Source organism: Adiantum capillus-veneris, chromosome 10, assembly GCF_014529385.1.
Source record: "Adiantum capillus-veneris isolate H3 chromosome 10, ASM1452938v2, whole genome shotgun sequence".
NCBI lineage: Eukaryota > Viridiplantae > Streptophyta > Polypodiopsida > Polypodiales > Pteridaceae > Adiantum > Adiantum capillus-veneris.
The window spans coordinates 1,366,072-1,385,950 of NC_140940.1; the positions used below are offsets into that span (position 1 = coordinate 1,366,072).

The window sequence follows — 19,879 nt, forward strand, 5'->3', positions numbered from 1 at the left end:
AATCAGCGTTTTTGACTCAACCGCAGATTTCAGCCCATAGCGTTTTTGGACAGCAGTAGCAAGATTGCAAATTTCAGCCCTTACGTCGACTTCGTCATCACCGTCGTCATCATCGACATAGCCTAGACTTGCATCAGTCTCATGCATACCATTTGTACCAGATTGTGCAATCATAAGTAGACAACTCTCGCCAACGAGAGTGGGTCCTTCGGAGGAGGGTTTTACAACGTCTCTGGTGTCGTATCTCTCTTCTCTCTCTATCTCTCAGTCTCATACACTTTCACGCACAGTGTCCATTCACTTTGTTTGTGATCATAGCATTCTCTCATTAAGAACGGAAGGCTCTACCTTCCATAAGAACAAAAGGAACCTTGAGCAGTGTTCGGAGCACTCATCTTGAGCAAAACATTCATTCCGCTGCACCTTACATTGGTATCAGAGCTTTGGGAGTGTTCTGTATCACTCAAGGACAGAACCACAAGAATCACAAGAATTTTTTTTGCTTGTTGCGGTCGCACAAACCCAAGTTTGCTTGGGAGTGTCGATTCCTAATCGTGTTTTTGAAGGGTGACAAGAATTCCAAGAAAGAAGGGCTTGTCCAACCTCCCCTTGTGTCTCTTTTCACTCATTGAGAGCGGACCGTGCACTTAGCGGCCGGCCAATCGACGTGAGGTGGGAAAAAGCAACCTTGGTGTGAGCGCAAGGCCGCCAAGGGGTGCGCCCGCAGAAAGGAGTAGAACTCGGGTGAAGAGAAGATCCTTCTCAAACACGGTTTGCAAGCGAAAGAAAACCTCAAGAACCTCAAGACCCTCAAGAACCCAAGTTCCTCATGAACTTAAGAACCAAAGATCATAGTACATGGTCGTCACCCAAAGCGGAATGGATACTTTGCATACAGGTGATGAGCATGAGAGAGGCGACGAAGGATTCTCCCCACCAGGAGATTTTTCCAACCCTCCCCCTTCGCCATCTACGCCACGAGCTGGACCCACGTCTATGGAGACGATGGTCAAGTCGATGTTGGACATGATGGCACAACAACATGAAACGAATCGAGTTGCGTTGGCACAACTCGCAAGCAAAGCAGAACAACAAGAAGCTAAGGACCGTGAGCGCGACGAAAGAAACGCAAGACTTGCCGCAGAACAAGCAGCTAAGGACCGTAAGCACGACGAAAGAAACGCAAGACTTGCCGCACAACAAGAAGACAATCGCCTTGCTTTAGAACGCGAAACGCGACGGACAGAAAGAAAGAAAAGAACTAAGAAAGGAGGAAGCGGCAGCACGAAGCGCGGCCTTGGAGATCGAGCGCGAGGCTCAAAGAGTACTACGAACTCAAGAATTGGTTCGACAAGTACTTGCCTCGAAATCCGAACCACCCAAGGATCGTGGGAGTTCATCAAGTGGCGCAAGCCACGATGCGGATTCCAACCACCCGGTCACAGAGAAGTTGACTTTCAGTAAGTATGACGGTAAGATGGATGCTACGGTTATTCATTCTTGGTTGCATCAATTTAATGCTTATTTTGTGACAACTAAGAAAAAAGGAAATAGCCGGCGTCATCGGCATAGTCCCAGATTGCATCAGTCCATTGCATCGTCATTGTACCACTTTGTGCAATCAATAAGTAGACCACTCTCGCCGACGAGAGTGGGTCCTTCGGAGGAGGGTTTTACAACTCCTCTGGTGTCGTATCTCTCTTCTCTCTCTATCTCTCAGTCTCATATACTCGGACGCACGGTGTCCATTCACTTTGTTTGTGATCATAGCACTTTCCATTACGAACGGAAGGCTCTCCTTCCATAAGAACTAAAAGGAACCCTTGAGCACAGTTCGGAGCACTCATCTTGAGCAAAGCACAAACATTCATTCCGCTGCACCTAACATTGGTATCAGAGCTTTGGCAGTGTTCTGTATCACTCAAGGAAAGAACCACAGAATTTTTTTTGCTTGTTGAGGTCGCACGAACCCAAGTTCGCTTGGGCGTGTCGATTCCTAATCGTGTTTTGTTGAAGAGTGACAGGAATCCCAAGAAAGAAGGGCTTGTCCAGCGTCCCCTTGTGTCTCTTTTCACTCATTGAGAGCGGACCGTGCACTTAGCGGCCGGCCAATCGACGTGAGGTGGGAAAAAGCAACCTTCGTGTGAGCGCAAGGCCGCCAAGGGGTGCGCCCGCGGAAACGAGTAGAACTCGGGTGAAGAGAAGATCCTTCTCAAACGCGATTTACAAGCGAAAGAAAACCTCAAGATCCTCAAGAACCCAAGAACCCAAGACCCTCAAGAACCCAAGTTCCTCGTGAACTTAAGAACCAAAGATCATAGTGCATGGTTGTCACCCGAAGCGGAATGGATACTTCGCATACAGGTGATGAGCATGAGAGAGGCGACGAAGACTTTTCCCCACCAGGAGATTTTTTCAACCCTCCCCCTTCGCCATCTACGCCACCAAGTGTACCAAAACCTATGGAGGCAATGGTCAAGCAGATGATGGCCATGATGGATAGACAAGAAGCAAATCGCCTTGCTCAGGACCGTGAGCGCGACGAAAGAAACGCAAGACTTGCCGCACAACAAGAAGACAATCGCCTTGCTTTAGAACGCGAGCGCGACGCACGCAAAGAACGAAAACAACAAAGAAAGGCGGACGAGGCGGCTCAAAGATTGGCTTTGAGACCGAGCGTGAAGTTCAAAGAGAGCTACGCACTCAAGAATTGCTTCGACAAGCGCTAGCCTCGAAAACCGAACCACCCAAAGATCATGGTCGTTCCTCAAGTGGTGCAAGCCACGACGCGGATTCCAACCATCCAGTCACAAAGAAGTTGACTTTCAGTAAGTATGATGGTAAGATGGATGCTACGGTTATTCATTCTTGGTTGCATCAATTTAATGCTTATTTTGCGGCAACTAAGAAGACAGGAAATAGCAAAGTTTTGACGGCAGCTATGTACCTTACCGGTGATGCCATCAATTGGTACCACGCATGGCAAAAGGCACAGCTAGCCGCGCACCTAGAGGAAGCCGACGGATTCACGTCCCTTTCCTTCAATTGGGCTGATTTCCAAGACAAGCTCAAGGCGCGGTTTACGCTACCTCAGTACCTTGCACGATTAAAGGACGATTGGCGCTCTCTCAAGCAAAATGGTATGCCAGTTATGTCTTTTTCTAATGGTGTTTTGCAACTAGGCACTCAATTACGAAAATCGGATGATGAGCGCAAAGAGGCTTTTCTCTTTGGATTGGACGAGTATATCAAGTACGATGTCGAGGTTCTCGATCCAATCGATCTCAACAAGGCGGTAGCGATTGCTCTCGGACAGAAGATGAAGCACAACAAGGGAAAGCCTAAGGAGAACAAGACTTCCACAAGTACCTTGCTGACTTCTCAGAACCCTCAGAACGGTAAGAACAGTAAGAATGGTAACTCTTCTAACCAATCTTCCCACAGTCTCTCAGAAAAGAATTCTTCCAATGAATCTAAGGGTAAGGCTAACACAATTGCTAAACCTAAGCTTACTCCAGATGAAAAGGTAGCACAAGAAATTGTAGGAGGATACATCAGATCGGAAGAGCAAAGCACTTATTCTAAGGAAGGTCGTCGTTTTCATTGTCACATTAAGAGTCACATATAAAGAACATGTCCTAAGCTTGAATCGAATGAATCTAAAGAATCCACAGAACCCACTTCCTCTGTCAATGCAATTAATGATAACACGAGTGTGCCCCAAGTTTCTCAGGACCCTCCCATTGATGATTCTCTCATTAAATGTTATGGTTGTCACCGTTTTGTCATATTGTTTGACCCAGGTTGTATGCATGATGTGATTAGTTCCTCTCTTGTTGTGAGAGCCCGCCTCGAAGTTAGTCCGAGATCTCCTATCGAGGTCTCTGGATTTCGTCCCGGTATGGACACTCTCATCACGGAGGAATGCCTTGATGTGTTGTTTGCAATTCAACAAACTACCTTCACTATAAGATTTGTTGTTTCTCCTCTCTCAGGATGTGATATGATTTGGGCATTCGATGCTTTCGTGATAATGACGCTCTCATGAATTTTTCGGCTAACACTATAACTCTCAATGCCGACAGTGATTCTCCTATTGTCATTCATGGAGAGGACATTGTTCATTCTCCATCTCTCATTGCTATTATGCAGGACAAGATTGAAAGGATTCAAGAGAAGGAGACTCTCTCGGTCCCTTTTTCTCCACAGCATGCTACACAGGATTTGCATGATTATGAGAAGCATGATGATTTGATCGACAGTGATTTGCATGATGATTTGGATGATAAAGACAAGCATGATGATTTGCATGATCAAGATGTGATTTCTCACAAGCATGATGAATTGAATGATGATGATAAGCATGATGATTTGGATGCCAATGACAAGCACGATGATTTGCATAAGGAAGATATGATTGTTCACAAGGATGATGTGTTAGTGGATGCTTTTTCTAGCGAAGCTAACTTCGTTGTAGATTCGATCAATCACGAAGAACCGATCTTGGCTTTCGAGTCGAGGTCCAAAGAACCCCCACAAGACGATTCGATCATTCAGGAAGAACCGATCTTGGCTCTCGAGCCTAGGTCCAAAGAACCCTCACAGGAAGTATTATGTGTTCGCATGATTGATATGCACGCATTGTTCGAGTGTTCCATTCGTGATCGTTTCCTGTATTTTAGTCAGCATCGTTATGTGATCCCTTTTCCTAGGCATGACATATTGTATGTTGAACACGTCCCTTTCATGGATGAGCACGAATGTATGCGGATTTTTCATGAAAAGTTGAAAGGTATGTATGTAAGGAAGTCACATTCCATGTCTCTTCCTTGGCATCACACAGTTGTAGAAAGAGCACATGAAAGTATAAGCACCAAGCATGGGCATTTCCTTTGTAAATTGCCACAGCTGATTGCTTTAGATCATACGAGAAAGATTCGATCTCATTGTTTGCGTATGTGTGGTGAACGGTTTGGCACTCCGTCTATTGGTTCATCTACATTGCATGCACAGTCTTTGAGGAAAACAAGATGTTTTCCACTCACCTTACATGGAATAGGTATGTTCATGGTTTTGTGTTGGAAATGGTTTCAGGAATTTTCAGCTATGGAGATTCTTGAAGGAGAAAGAAGCATGACTCTCGACGAAGTTGAAGCATCGAAGAAGCCTCAGAAGACTTTGTGTCGCTTTCGGCGCGGCCCAAAGAAGAATGCATTGCAGACCTTTATGAAGTTCAAGTATCGCACAACCCACACATCAGAGTGGGCCGGCGAAGAGTCCCTTCCAAGATTCCGGATGCTGTTGGCGATCTCCCTCGACGCCATACAGTTCGGTACCAGTATCTCACTTTGAAAAGGAGGGGATGTCACGTGACACATCCAACCCTATGTGTCCGTGGACAAGCTACAGCATGATCAGGGTTAGGTCAATCCAATCAGTCTAGATTTAGAAGTGATCTAGCACTTTTGTGAGTCTATTCGTAGACCGTGCATGCCCAGTCACTTAGTGTAGATGCATATCCTCCGGTTGCACACAGCATGATCATCAGTATTCCCTTCAGAATCTATCAGACTCATTCGGGGGAATTTTCCAGTGCATTTAGCCTATTTTTCCTATTTTTGGTATTTTTCACTTATTATTTTTTAGTGACTTTCCAACAAAAGTAGGTAGGGCAATCTTGCTAAGTTAATATATAAGCAAACCCAAGTTAGCACTTTCTGGCAGAAGAGGCAGCAGGAGCTTCCCGCTCAACAGGCAACTTCTCCCCATCAGCACCCTTGGCGTTTTTGGTCTCCATCCTCGCCACAGATACCCAGCATTTTCCAGTTTGCATCATCGCCATCATCAGCAAATTGCATAGTGTTTTTGCATACCATCAGCAGTACCAGATTCCCAAGCGTTTTCAGCCTCCCCATCATCGCCATGATCCCAGCTTGCTAGCGTTTTTACTAACGCTACCATCAGCCCCCAGCGTTTTGGTTTTCAGCCATAATTGCCGCAGATGTTCAGCGTTTTCCAGCAATCCACACGATAGCAAATTCAGCCCTAGTTGGTTGCAGAAGATCCCCATTTTCAGCCCATAAAAACGCAGCCAACACAGTCATTTTCAGCCACAGAAACAGCCCCGAATTTCAGCAGATAGAAGACAACAGATTTCAGCCCTAAAGTTGTCGTCGTCACCACCGTCGTCGTCATCGGCATAGTCCCAGATTGCATCAGTCCATTGCATCGTCATTGTACCACTTTGTGCAATCAATAAGTAGACCACTCTCGCTGACGAGAGTGGGGCCTTCGGAGGAGGGTTTTACGTCTCTGGTGTCGTATCTCTCTTCTCTCTCTATCTGTCAGTCTCATACACTCGCACGCACGGTGTCCATTCACTTTGTTTGTGATCATAGCACTTTCCATTATGAACGGAAGGCCCTCCCTTCCATAAGAACTAAAAGGAACCCTTGAGCATAGTTCGGAGCACTCATCTGGAGCAAAGCACAAACATTCATTCCGCTCCACCTAACACCTCAGTTTTCAGCCATGAATAACCTCAATTTTCAGCCCTAAACCTGCAGATTTTCAGCGTCAAAGACCCACAAAAAAGAGCCCCCGAATCAGCGTTTTTGACTCAACCGCAGATTTCAGCCCATAGCGTTTTTGGACAGCAGTGGCAAGATTGCAGATTTCAGCCCTTAGGTCGACTTCGTCGTCATCGTCGACATAGCCTAGACTTGCATCAGTCTCATGCATACCATTTGTACCAGATTGTGCAATCATAAGTAGACCACTCTCGCCGACGAGTGGGGCCTTCGGAGGAGGGTTTTACGTCTCTGGTGTCGTATCTCTCTTCTCTCTCTATCTCTCAGTCTCATACACTTTCACGCACAGTGTCCATTCACTTTGTTTGTGATCATAGCATTCTCTCATTAAGAACGAAAGGCTCTACCTTCCATAAGAACAAAAGGAACCTTGAGCACAGTTCAGAGAACTCATCTTGAGCAAAGCGCAAACATTCATTCCCCTACACCTTACATCAACTAACACATCATCCTTGTGAACAATCACATCTTGATCATGCAACTCATCATGCTTGTCTTTATCATCCAAATCATCATGCTGATCATTGTCAATCAAATCATCATGCAAATCCTCTGTGTCATGCTTTGGAGAAAAAGAGGAGACTGATAGAGTCTCCTTCTCATGAATCCGTTCAATCTTGTCCTGCATATTAGCAATAAGAGATGGAGAATGAACAATGTCCTCTCCATGAATGACAATGGGAGAATCACTTTTGGCATTGAGAGTGAAAGTGTTAGCCTCCCAATCAATGAGAGGGTTAGCATCATGAAACCATCGAATGCCCAAAATCATATCACATCCTGAGAGAGGAGAGACAACAAATCTTCTAATGAAGACAGCTTGTTGAATTGCAAACAACACATCAAGGCACTCCTCCGTGATGAGAGCGTCCATACCGGGAACAAAGTCAGAGACCTCGATAGGAGATCTCTGACTAACTTCTAGGCGGGCTCTCTCAACAAGAGAGGGACTGATCACATCATGCATACTACCTGGGTCAAACAATATGACATAACGCTGCCCCGACACCTGACCATAACATTTAATGAGAGAATCATCAATAAGAGGGTCAACAGAAACTTGGGGCACACTCGTGTTATCATCAATTGCATTGACAGAGGAAGTGGGTTCTTTGGATTCTTTAGATTCATTCAATTCAAGCTTAGGACATGTTCTTTTTATGTGACCCTTAATGTGATAATGAAAACAACGACCTTCCTTAGAATAAGTGCTTTGCTTTTCCGACGTGATGTATCCTCCCACAATTCCTTGTGCTACCTTTTCATCTAGAGTAAGCTTAGGTTTAGCAATTGTGTTAGCCTTACCCTTAGATTCATTGGAAGAATTCTTTTCTGAGAGACTGTTGGAAGATTGGTTAGAAGAGTTACCATTCTTACCGTTCTTACCCTTCTGAGAAGTCTACGAGGTACTTGTGGAAGTCTTGTTCTCCTTAGGCTTTCCCTTGTTGTGCTTCATCTCCTATGCGAGAGCAATCGCTGCCGCCTTGTTGAGATCGATTGGATCGAGCACCTCGACATCGTACTTAATATACTCGTCCAATCCATAAAGGAATGCCTCTTGAAAAAGACATAACCGGCATACCATTTTGCTTGAGAGCGCGCAAATCGTCCTTCAATCGTGCGAGGTACTAAGGTGGCATACACTACGTCTTGAGCTTGTCTTGGAAATCAGCCCAATTGAAGGAATGGGGCGTGAGTTCGTCGGCTTCCTCTAGGTGCGCGGCTAACTGTGCCTCTTGCCATGCGTGGTACCGATTTATGGCATCATCGGCAAGGTACATGGCTGCCGTCAAAACTTTGCTATTTCCTGTCTTCTTAGTTGTCGCAAAATAAGCATTAAATTGATGCAACCAAGAATGAATAACCGTAGCATCCATCTTACCATCATACTTACTGAAAGTCAACTTCTCTGTGACTGGATGGTTGGAATCCGCATCGTGGCTTGCGCCACTTGAGGAACTCCCACAATCTTTGGCTGGTTCGGATTTCGAGGCAAGTACTTGTCAAATCAATTCTTGAGTGCGTAGTTCTCTTTGAGCCTCACGCTCGATCTCCAAAGCCACTCTTTGAGCTTCACGCTCGGCCGCCAAGGCCACCTTTTGAGCTTCACGCTCGGCCTCCAAGGCTGCGCTTCGTGCTGCCGCTTCCTCCTTTCTTTGTTCTTTTCTTTCTTTTCGTTCGTCGCGTTCGCGTTCTAAAGCAATGCGAATTGCTTCTTGTTGAGCAAACGTGTAAGGTGCAGCGGAATGAATGTTGTATTTTCTCAAGATTAGTGATCTTTATTGCTCAAGGTTCCTTTTAGTTCTTAGGGAAGAGAGAGCTTTCCGTCTTGTAGAGTGCTGTGATCACGAACAACGTGAGTGGATATTGTGCGTGCAAGTGAATGAGACTGAGAGAAGGAGAGAGAAGAGATACGACATCCGAGAGGTTGTAAAACCCTCCTCCGAAGGCCCCACTCTCGTCGGCGAGAGTGGTCTATTCTTTGATTGCACAAAGGTGTACAATGCGTATGCAATGGACTATGCAACTTGGTCTATGCCGATGACGACGACGGTGACGCCGACGACGATGACGATGACGACGACGATGGCTGAAATCTGAGATCTTCTAATCGCTGAATTCTGGGACTGTTTCGGTGGCTGAAAATGACTGTTTTGGCTGCGTTTTCTTGGCTGAAAAATGAGGTTTCTTAGGGCTGAAAACTGAAGGTCTTTACGGACTGAATCTGCTACACTTTAGGTGAATAATGCCGGTCTTAATTTGCTGCTGAAATCCAAAAACGCCAGGGGCTGAAATTGATCCTTCTGTCGCCGGGGTTCTACAAATGCAAAAACGCTAGGCTGATCTGCTGTGTCGTGATGACGCCGGGGCTGATCTACTATGCACAAATCGTCAAGGCTGATCTGATGCAAAAACGCTAGGTCTTCTGTGGAGAAAACGCCAGAGTAGTCGCGGGGGTTGGTCTTGTTGAGAAGTTGCCTGTTGAGCAAGGTGCTCTTGCTGCCTCTTCTGCCAGAAAGTGCTAACTTGGGTTTGCTTATATATTAACTTAGCAAAATTGCCCTACCTACTTTTGTAGGAAAGTCACTTAAAAATAAGTGAAAATCCCAATAAATAGGAAAATAGGCTAAATGCACTGGAAAATTCCCCTAACTGATGCTAATGGATTCTGATGGGAATTCCGATGATCATGTTGTGTGCAACCGGAGGATATGCATCTATGCTAAGTGACTGGACATGCACAGTCTACGAATAGACTCTCAAAAGTGCCAGATCACTGCTAATCTAAACTGACTTGACTGACGGGAACCCTGCTATGGTGTAGCTTGTCCACGGACATATACGGGTGGGATGTGTCACGTGACAAAACGCAATTCAATTCGCTTCTTGTTGTTGGGCCATCATGTTCATGCGAGTCTCTTCTTGTTTGGCCATCAAGGCCATCATCTGCTTGACCATTGCCTCCATAGGGTTTGGTACACTTTGTGGCGTAGACGGCGAAGGGGGAGGGTTGGAAAAAACTCTTGGTGGGGAAAATTCTTCGTCGCCTCTCTCATGCTCATCACCTGTATGCGAAGTATCCATTCCGCTTCGGGTGACGACCATGCACTATGATCTTTGGTTCTTAAGTTCACGAGGAACTTGGGTTCTTGAGGGTCTTGGGTTCTTGGGTGCTTGAGGGTCGAGGTCCTTCATGTTCTTGAGGTTCTTGAGGTTTTCTTTCGCTTACAAACCGCGTTTGAGAAGGATCTTCTCTTCACCCGAGTTCTACTCCTTTCCGTGGACGCACCCCTTGGCGGCCTTGCGCTCACACCAAGGTTGCTTTTTCCCACCTCACGTCGATTGGCCGGCCGCTAAGTGCACGGTTCGCTCTCAATGAGTGAAAAGAGACACAAGGGAAGGCTGGACAAGCCCTTCTTTCCTGGGATTCCTGTCACCCTTCAAAAACACGATTAGGAATCTACACGCCCAAGCAAAATTGGGTTCCTGCGAACGCAACAAGCAAAAAAATTTCTTGTGATTCTTGTGGTTCTTTCCTTGAGTGATACAGAACACTGCCAAAGCTCTAATACCAATGTTAGGTGCAGCGGAATGAATGTTTGCGCTTTGCTCAAGATGAGTGCTCCGAACTGTGCTCAAGGTTCCTTTTGTTCTTATGGAACGTAGAACCTTCCGTTCTTAATGAGAGAGTGCTATGATCACCAACAAAGTGAATGGACGCTATGCGTGCAAGTGTATGAGACTGAGAGAGAGAGAGAGAGAGAGAGAGAGAGAAGAGAATACGACACCAGAGACGTTGTAAAACCCTCCTCTGAAGGCCCCACTCTCGTCGGCGAGAGTGGTCTACTTATGATTACACAATCTGGTATAAACTGAATGCATGTGACTGATGCAAGTCTAGGCTATGTCGACGACTACGACGGGGATGACGAGGCCGACACTAGGGCTGAAATCTGCAATCTTTGATCTGCTGTCCAAAAACGCTATGGGCTGAAATCCGTTGCGGGTCCAAAAACGCTGATTTTTGGGGCTTTTTCTGTGGGTCTTTTGTCGTTGAAATTCTGCAGGTTTAGGGCTGAAAACTGAGGTTTCTTAAGGCTGAAAACTGATGGTCTTTCCGGGCTGAATCTGCTACTTCTTTAGGGCTGAATTTGCAAGTCTTTCATTGCTGAAAACGCTGCAAGTGTCTGCTGAAAATCGCCATGTTGCTGGTGTCAAAAAAGCTAGGCCAATGTGTCTCTGCAAAAACGCTAGGTGCTATGCTTCGGTGGTGAGGATGCTGATAACGCTATGCACTGGGGTCTTCTGTGGCAATGATCTTCTTCAAAAACGCTAGGGAAAGGGAGTTTTTGGCGATGGCAAGGCTGATGCAAAACGCTAGGGGAGGTTCTTGCTTGGAGGGAAGTACCGCCAAGTGGTCTTGTTGAGAAGTTGCCTGCTGAGCTTGGCTCCTATTGCCTCTTCTGCCAAATAGTGCTAGCTCTAGTTTGCTTATATATTTTCCTACCCAAATTGCCCTACCTACTTTTGTTGGAAAGTCACTTAAATTAATAAGTGAAAAATGCCAAAAATAGGTAAAATAGGCTAAATGCACTGGAAAATTCCCCTGATGGAATCTGATGGAATCTGAAGGGAATACTGATGATCATGCTCTGTGCAACCAGAGGATATGCATCTACACTAAGTGACTGGGCATGCACGGTCTACGAATAGACTCACAAAGGTGCCAGATCACTTCTAATCTAGGCTGACTAGACTGACTGAACCCTGATCATGTTGTAGCTTGTCCACGGACACATAGGGTTGGATGTGTCACGTGACAATACTAGACTTATTTTCCATGAGTTGATTCAAATGGCCACCAGGAGGACTTGCAAAGAGCCTACTCAAGAGTTGGGCACGAAGATGGCTTTTTACAAAGAACATTTTCTCCAACTCACGGCGGCAGATGGCTTTGTGTGAGAGTGCGCGTGTGTGGAGAGAGAGAGAGAGAGAGAGAGAGAGAGAGAGAGAGAGAGAGAGAGAGAGAGAGAGAGAGAGAGAGCACAAACGCTGGTGTAGGGGAAGAGGTGGCGATCAACCCCCCATGACTACCAAAACAAGAAGACCCATACAATGATCAGATGTGTAATCTCTATGAGATGATATGTGGAAGTGGGTACCCCCCTAGCCCCCATAAATAGGTGCCCATAGGGAGGTAGGGCAAGGCCTGATAAAAATCCCCACGACCCAACAGAAAAATGATATATGGAAATATATGTGGGCGCCCAGACAAAGTGGACGGCCGGCCCCAAACTCGGGCGGTCGGACCATGTACAACCTAGACTATGGGTGGCCAACCCGGAGACATACTAGCCGTACAAGTATGCCCTAGACCTGTGAAGCAGCAGAGTGGTGTAAGTCTAACACCCCCTCTCAGCACCTGATGCTGAACAAACCGTGTGAAGCCGAGGATGTTAGGCAAATGATGAAGATGTCTGGACTCTGCTACAATGTCCAATGAAGGACAATACTCCGGCGTGCTCCATGAGTGTAGCTGCAGTCTGGGGTGTCACGACTGCCAAGAAATCTCCATGGTAAAGTGTCGTCACGAGCAGTGTAGCAAACTACTATACTCCGCTAATGCAAGGTGAAGATACTAAGTGAAGGTCCTAAACGTGTGTGAAAACAACTCCTTGTCGTGAAAGAAGTGCCAATAGACCTACAAGTGTCCTGCCTAATAGGATCTGTGGTGTATGTAGTCAAACTGTCTGGAGAAAATGGGGAAGCCAAGAAGCCGTCATGAGAATGACCGAAAGACTATCAATGCATGAACTTGTAGCCCAGTGTGGCCAGGTGGCTAAGCTGTGTAAAACTCCACGAAGGCCAGATGTAGCAATCTGCGCCGTAAACTCCTCCGAAACAAGGAAAGCCATACTAAACAGTCTGCACTGTAGAAGCTTCCGTAGGCTGCAACAATCACCGATAGACCACACGGACCACCACCAGATGGTGTCCTGTCAATAGGTAGGGTAATCCAAGATGAGGGGAAAGCTAGACTCAACAGTCTGCGCTGTGAAGGGCCTAGGTGTGGTCAGACCAATCTGTCTTCAGCGTAATCATCATGTATTAAGAAGGGAAGCCAAACTGAGCAGTCTGCGCTGTGAATAATCTCTAAGAAGAGGAAAGGCCAGACCAATGTGTCTGCGCCGTCTTGCCTGTATCTCCTACCTCCAATCCTCCGGTGTCAACCAAAACAGAATCCGCGCCAACACCACCACCAAACCGCATCTCGATGTGGTTCTCAATGTGAATGCGCTGGGAGTGGCCTACTGCCCAGGTCGGGCAGTAAGTCTGCTGTAAGGTTACCGAGGGTGAGTATAAGCAACTCTGAAGGTAGCAATCCAAATGGTCAGGAGTGTAGAAGAGCAACTCCACTACCATCCAAACCAAGCTCCGGGTGACTTCGAATGTAGTCACGTAATGATGCCTGATCTCCCGCATCTCGCGGGTAAACTCTCCAAGAGAGTCCAAAGCACAGAAGTCCCACTCCAGTCTGTAAATCCAAGCAATGAACCTGTCCAAGAAGAGATCCAAGATCCTCTCCCTAAGTCCATGTAGATGCTCATGTGTAAGCAAGTGATCTGACGTGTCAAGGTCAAGTGGTAAGTGTCTGTCCACCAAAGATGGTGGTGTGTTCTCTGGGAATGTCGTGATCCCATATGCCATGAGCATGGCCATATCTCGTGTGAACTTCTCTGATGAGTGCATAGGTGTGTCCAAAACAAACCACAAGTCACCACCCCCTCTCGAGTGCGCAACCGCCGAATGATGGCTGGAATGATTGGATCTCCCGAGGATCGTACGCCCGTAGATGATCAAGCCCATGTCGAAGATATCGTGTACTGCAGCAGTCACTGAGAGACCGCACGGACCACCATCGGATTGTGTCCTGGCAAGAGGTAACTTCATCCTCTGCAATTGCGAGGTGTTTAAAACGCTGCTGTCCAGCGATTTTCAGCATACTCGTACGCTCCCGGCAAGGTCCGGAGCGTGCAGAGGGTGTAGGAAGGACGGTGAATCCCTGGCACAACCTCAAGTGGGCTGAAAACAGAGAAAAACAGCAAGGGGTAATGGCTAAAATCTGATGAAGATGGAGAGGATACTCACCGACAATGCAGCAGATGCAAATCCGGGTAGGTGGTGGTGAGATCCGGGGTCCAGAAGCTGAGCGTTGCTCTCCTGCTGCAAAAATGCAGGTCAATTTGCAGCCTTTTTTTGCTACACTTTTTGGCACCAAAAACCTTCTGCTTGCTAAAAAAACAAAGGCTTGATGGGTGCCCAGCAACTTGTGGAAGGTGTCAACAACATAAAGTGACCAATAAAATCGCCGAAAATGGGCTGAAAACCCAAAAACGCAGATGAAGATAAAAACCAAAGATTGAGCGGAGGAGGTTTCCGGCGATGAAATGATCCCAGAAGTGAAGCGCTAGCAGCCTGATGCAAAAACGCTAGCAGATCTGGCTTCAGTTGCAAAAATATTGGTTGATCCAGCCCTTGGGAGAAGAACCTAATGCGATGTAGCGCATCAGAATAGGCAGAGCCTGAAGCTACTGATACCATGTGAGAGTGCGCGTGTGCGGAAGCCTGAGATATATATATATATATATATAGATAGATAGAGAGAGAGAGAGAGAGAGAGAGAGAGAGAGAGAGAGAGAGAACACAAATGTTGGTGTAGGGGAAGAGGGGGCGATCAGCCCCCCATGACTGACTACCAGAACAAGAAGACCCGTAGAATGATCAGATGTGTGATCTCTGCTGTGAGATGATATGTGGAAGTGAGTACCCCCCTAGCCCCCATAAATAGGTGCCCAAGGGGAGGTAGAGCAAGGCCTGATAAAAATCCCCAGGACCCAACAAAAAAATGATATATGGAAATATATGTGGGCGTCCGGACAAAGTGGGCGGCGGCCCCAAACTCGGGCGGCCGGACCAAGTACAACATAGACAATGGGTAGCCAGCCCAGAGACATACTAGCCGTACAAGTATGCCCTAGACCTGTGAAGCAGCAAAGTGGTGTAAGTCTAACACTTTGTAGTCAGGCCCAGCTATATGGATACACATTTATCATATGGGGTGCGGTGTGCTATTGGCCAGATTGAGACTGGCAAGTATAGAGGAGTTCCGACTGAGGACAGGATATGTCGTGTATGCCATAGGGAGCCAGAGATGAAGCTGCATTACATGTCATTGCTCCGCATACTATGAGATTCGTGGGTGATTCCATTGCTTATTCAGGGAGGATTCTGCACCACTTTCCAGAGTTATGGGATACCAGGATCAGAGATGCTTGGGTCTGTTCTTGCTTGAGTTGAGGAGACATAGAGATTACTTGTTGAGGCGTATAGAGACAGACTCAGCGGCAGGTTACAGACTATTTCAGGCCAACCATTACCACTAGACAACTAGACAGACAGGTTCTGCAGCAGAGTTTGGATCCCACCTCCACTAGAGGCACATTGATCGACCGTGAGATGGACCTTGGGAGATCCAGATGTCCACGATTACAAAGGAGGACATCCCAGCATAGACGAAGATTACAGAGATTATTTTGGAGCGATACCCAATAAGGGTTTTGACCATGGAGGATATCGAGGAGATCCAACACCAACCGATGCTAGATTTACTCGGAGCTGGTGGATTATCCCCTTCTTAGCAGCTTAAGTTTCTTGCATCCCTCGTTATTTTGTACCTTTGTATTGACTAGAGAGTCTCTAGTATTTCCCCCACTTTCACTTTCACTACAACATTTTGCTTAGAATTTTAGTCTTTCTTTCAGCTCACAAACTTTGTATTAGATTTACCAGCTTGTAACTTGTTGGTCTCATAGGTCAATTGGCCTTTTGTAGACATTAATATATCATTTCATTTCTTCATCATCATCTCTCTCTCTCTCTCTCTCTCTCTCTCTCTCTCTCTCTCTCTCTCTCTCTCTCTCTCTCTCTCTCTCTCTCTCTCTCTCTCTCTCTCTCTCTCTATCTATCTATCTATATAGATAGATAGATAGATAGATAGATAGATATATATATATATATAGATATATATATATATATATATGTATATATATATATATGTATATATATATATATATGTATATATATATATATATGTATATATATATATATATATGTATATATATATATATATGTATATATATATATATATGTATATATATATATATATGTATATATATATATATATGTATATATATATATATATATATATATATATATATATATATATATGTATATATATATATTATTCCTGGCAAGTTAATACATGTCCTTCAGTTGTGCTCTCGAAGGGAACGCCAAACCTTGCATTTATGTTCCAGTAGATAACTGCCATTACAGAATCAGCTGAAAAGCTTTGCGTTGGAGGAGGCATGTACCTGATTAGATGCATCGTCAGCATCGGGAGGGCGAGACGGTAGCTTCCAGACGATGATGTCGCCGCAAGAGCCTCCTGTCCAGAGAGAAGGTGGATTGTGGGCAGCCACCATGGCAACGACATGGTGAGCGGGGGGCGTGGAGGCCCACAGGGCTTGAACTGAGTGGCACCTCATGCCTCAATTCTATCTGTCTTCGTTCTTATTCCCTGCTAACTCTCTGCTGGGCCTTGCAGATCTCAAGCTGCGAGCTCCGTGGCGATTGACGTCATCGAATTCAAGTGAAGAAGGGCCCAGGTTTTTATTGTCGCCAAAAAGTCAAAGGAACGCCAAATTGGAATTGAGATGGTCCTCGTCGGGACATATATATATTCTAAGGGGGCTCCCCCATACGCCCTCAAAAGGTGTCTTTAGGAGGCCATGCAAATCCCTGCATAGAGCCCATAGCTGCAGAGAGTCTAGCATGTTCAACCTGCTATGACCGGCTGCTTGCAGCGCCTTTTTGCTAAGGGATGCTTCAACCACCCCCCACAATAATAAACATCCCTTTGCGAAGATGTTTTACAGTTCGTCAAGCCTTTTTACAGGCTACAAGTAGTTTTAGCATGCATAGCGAAGGAGGGCCCTTTATTGAGAAGCACCCTTTAAAGGGTGTATGGGGGAGCCCTCTAAGATGACTATATTTAAAGAGAAAGACAACAAGGTTAGAATGTAGTTGGCATGCCATAAATATGTATGTACACATGCTCTCTCTCTCTCTCTCTCTCTCTCTCTCTCTCTCTCTCTCTCTCTCTCTCTCTCTCTCTCTCTCCCCCCCCCCCCCCTCCGCCTTTTTTTGTGGCCTTCAATCATGAGGAAACAAAATGGCAAAGATGACCCTATGGAGGATGCCATTCAAAAATGCAAAGAAGAAATGAGCGAGTCCATCAACAAGATTAATCGCCATCTCCTAGGTACTATTAACGCACTCGACGAGTGCGTGTCATCACAGGAAAACACGATACATGCACTTGAGGATCGTGTGAAGGTCCAAGATAAGGAAATCGCACTACTCAAGAAAGAGCTTGCAGAGGTGCGATCACAAAATGTCCTCGAAGAGGGGGAGCTTCAACCCTCAGTAATTGAAGAGCTTAACATGATTAAAGAACAAGTGCGGGCCATCAAAGAAGGTGAGGAGCAACAAAAAGAAATGACGACCTCATGGGTAGATGTCATCACAAAAACTCAACAAAAAGCAGAAAAGGCCGAAAAATGGATCGAGATTGTCAAGAAAGGAAAGGGCAAGGAAATAGCCCCCACACCAACCATCATTAACTTGACACTAGAAGAGGAGCAAAGGAGACATATACGGGCCTTACACGTAAGGATATGTGGCCTCAGAGACCAAGATAATGTGGATGAAGAGGTGAAAGAACTCATGACTCTGGTGGGGGTTAACGAGCAGACGCATACAAGGGCTTGTAGAGTGGGCAATAAGAAAAGTGGGAGCAACGGAGAAACCTCAAAAGAAAGGGCACTCATCCTCCATTTCCCCTCCATGGAAGCGAAGAAGGACTTCTTGAAGAAGAGACCGACTCTAAAGAAGACAGGCATCTTTCTTGGAGATGACCTCACCCTCTCGCAGATTGCTCATATGCAAGAAGTAATGCCGAAAACTAGAGCAGCAAGGGAGAAAGGGAAGATTGCTTTCTACAGGGATGGAAGGGTGGTGATATTGGAGCGATGCTCCGCATGATGGTGCGAGACCTATGGGACCACACTAAAGATGGCAACCTGGAATTGTAATGGGTCACTCCGTCTGGATGTAGGTGCCTTTGAGGATAGTTTCACTAGGAGAGACATCATTTTCTACTTGAGACGCATCAAGCCCCTGGGAAATCCATGCCACATGTGAGTGGATATAGATGGGAGACAACCTGCAGACATGAGACCAGATCGGAGCATCAAGGACGAGGCTCAGGGGGAGTGGCAGTTCTATTCAAGGAGGAGTTGCAGCCATTCATATATATAGCACGCAAGGATGAACATGCTAGGTACATGTGGGTGAGGCTCAGGGCAGAGACGGGCAGATACCTCTACACTGCTATTTATTACTTTCCTCCTAGTACGTTAGTATATGCATCACCTAGAGGACAGTCCCCCTTTGCTATTTTGGGAGTTTTCCAAGGATGGTGACATTATCATACCATGGGACTGCAATGCTAGGATTGCCCATCATCGAACAATATTTTATGATACTTCTGAGGAAATGCTTAGGGAGCTTGATGTTTCAGAGATGGGCCTATCCAGACTATCACAAGATGAGGAGTACATTGAGTATGGCAGATTCTTTGATAGATATGGGAACTACACATAGATTGGCCATTTTGCATGGCCTACAAAGATTTCTGTCAGCTAGAGGTTTTACCTGCTTTCCACACCAACGTGGTGCTAGTACAGTGGATTATGTTATGGCCTAGCCAGGTCTCATTCCATTCTTTCAGGATTTCATGGCGGGCACTAGGCCAGTTGGAGTAGCAGTTGGTCATGATATCTTGTCTTTCACCCTGACGTTTAAGTTCACTGTAGCTCCACTAGGAGAGGTCCCCACACACACTCGGTATACCTTCATGAGGGAAACGGATTTTGTGTATATGGATGAGATATACAGGTAGCTATGCCCTCAGGAGCCAGGACGACCACTAGTTGAACTCACTCAGATATTGACAGAGACGCTCCATGATGTAGCATCAGAGGCATACCCCCACACCCAGCCTACACGGAGACAATCTGGGAGCATGCCCTAGAATAGTTGGTATGATGATGAGTGTAGAGAGACGAGGATCAAATTACAGAGGGAAGTGCTCATGGGTATTACCACACATAGACAATCACGGATTATCTTTCATCACCTAGTGTGACGAAAGAAAAGGGCTTATCTATCTCAGCTAGAGCGGGATCTGTATCAGCTATTTATGAGTCAAGATTTAGGCGAAGCATGGAGGCTATTCCACTAGCATTCACCACCACCAGCGGTCACCTCCACAGAGGAATATGCCACATCTCTCTACACAGCATCAGGGCAACCACCTTTGCCGGATCCACTGGAGACATGCCCGGAGACATGTTCTTTCTTTACTGCCGAGAGGGTAAGGAAAGCCATTGACCAGGATAAAGACAAGGAGAGCACATGATCATGATGGTCTGGTAGCGGAGCACTTCATCAATGCCAGAGACATGCTTGCAGAGCTCCTTGCTATTATGTTTAATCGAGCCATGTATGAAGGCTTTCCTGAGACTTGGAGTATGTCTACGATTATGCCTATTTTCAAGTCAGGAGATCCCATGATCCCGGGAATTATCACACCATCATGGTTG

At 46.1% G+C, this 19,879-nt stretch overlaps 1 protein-coding gene across 3 annotated transcripts in view; it reads right to left on the reverse strand.

The window, feature by feature from the left end:
• The window catches only part of LOC147448360 (Transducin/WD40 repeat-like superfamily protein), a 162,824-nt gene extending 145,943 nt beyond the window's left edge, over positions 1–16,881 (reverse strand). The window contains exon 1 of one of the 3 annotated variants that reach the window (XM_086521001.1): positions 16,526–16,881. In XM_086521001.1, the coding sequence (XP_086377127.1) occupies positions 16,526–16,699 (174 nt within the window). In that variant the 5' untranslated portion in view covers positions 16,700–16,881. The remainder of the gene's footprint in view (positions 1–16,525) is intronic. The other 2 variants (XM_086521000.1, XM_086521002.1) reach the window with 2 other exon arrangements.
• Between the last annotated feature and the right edge of the window lie 2,998 nt (positions 16,882–19,879).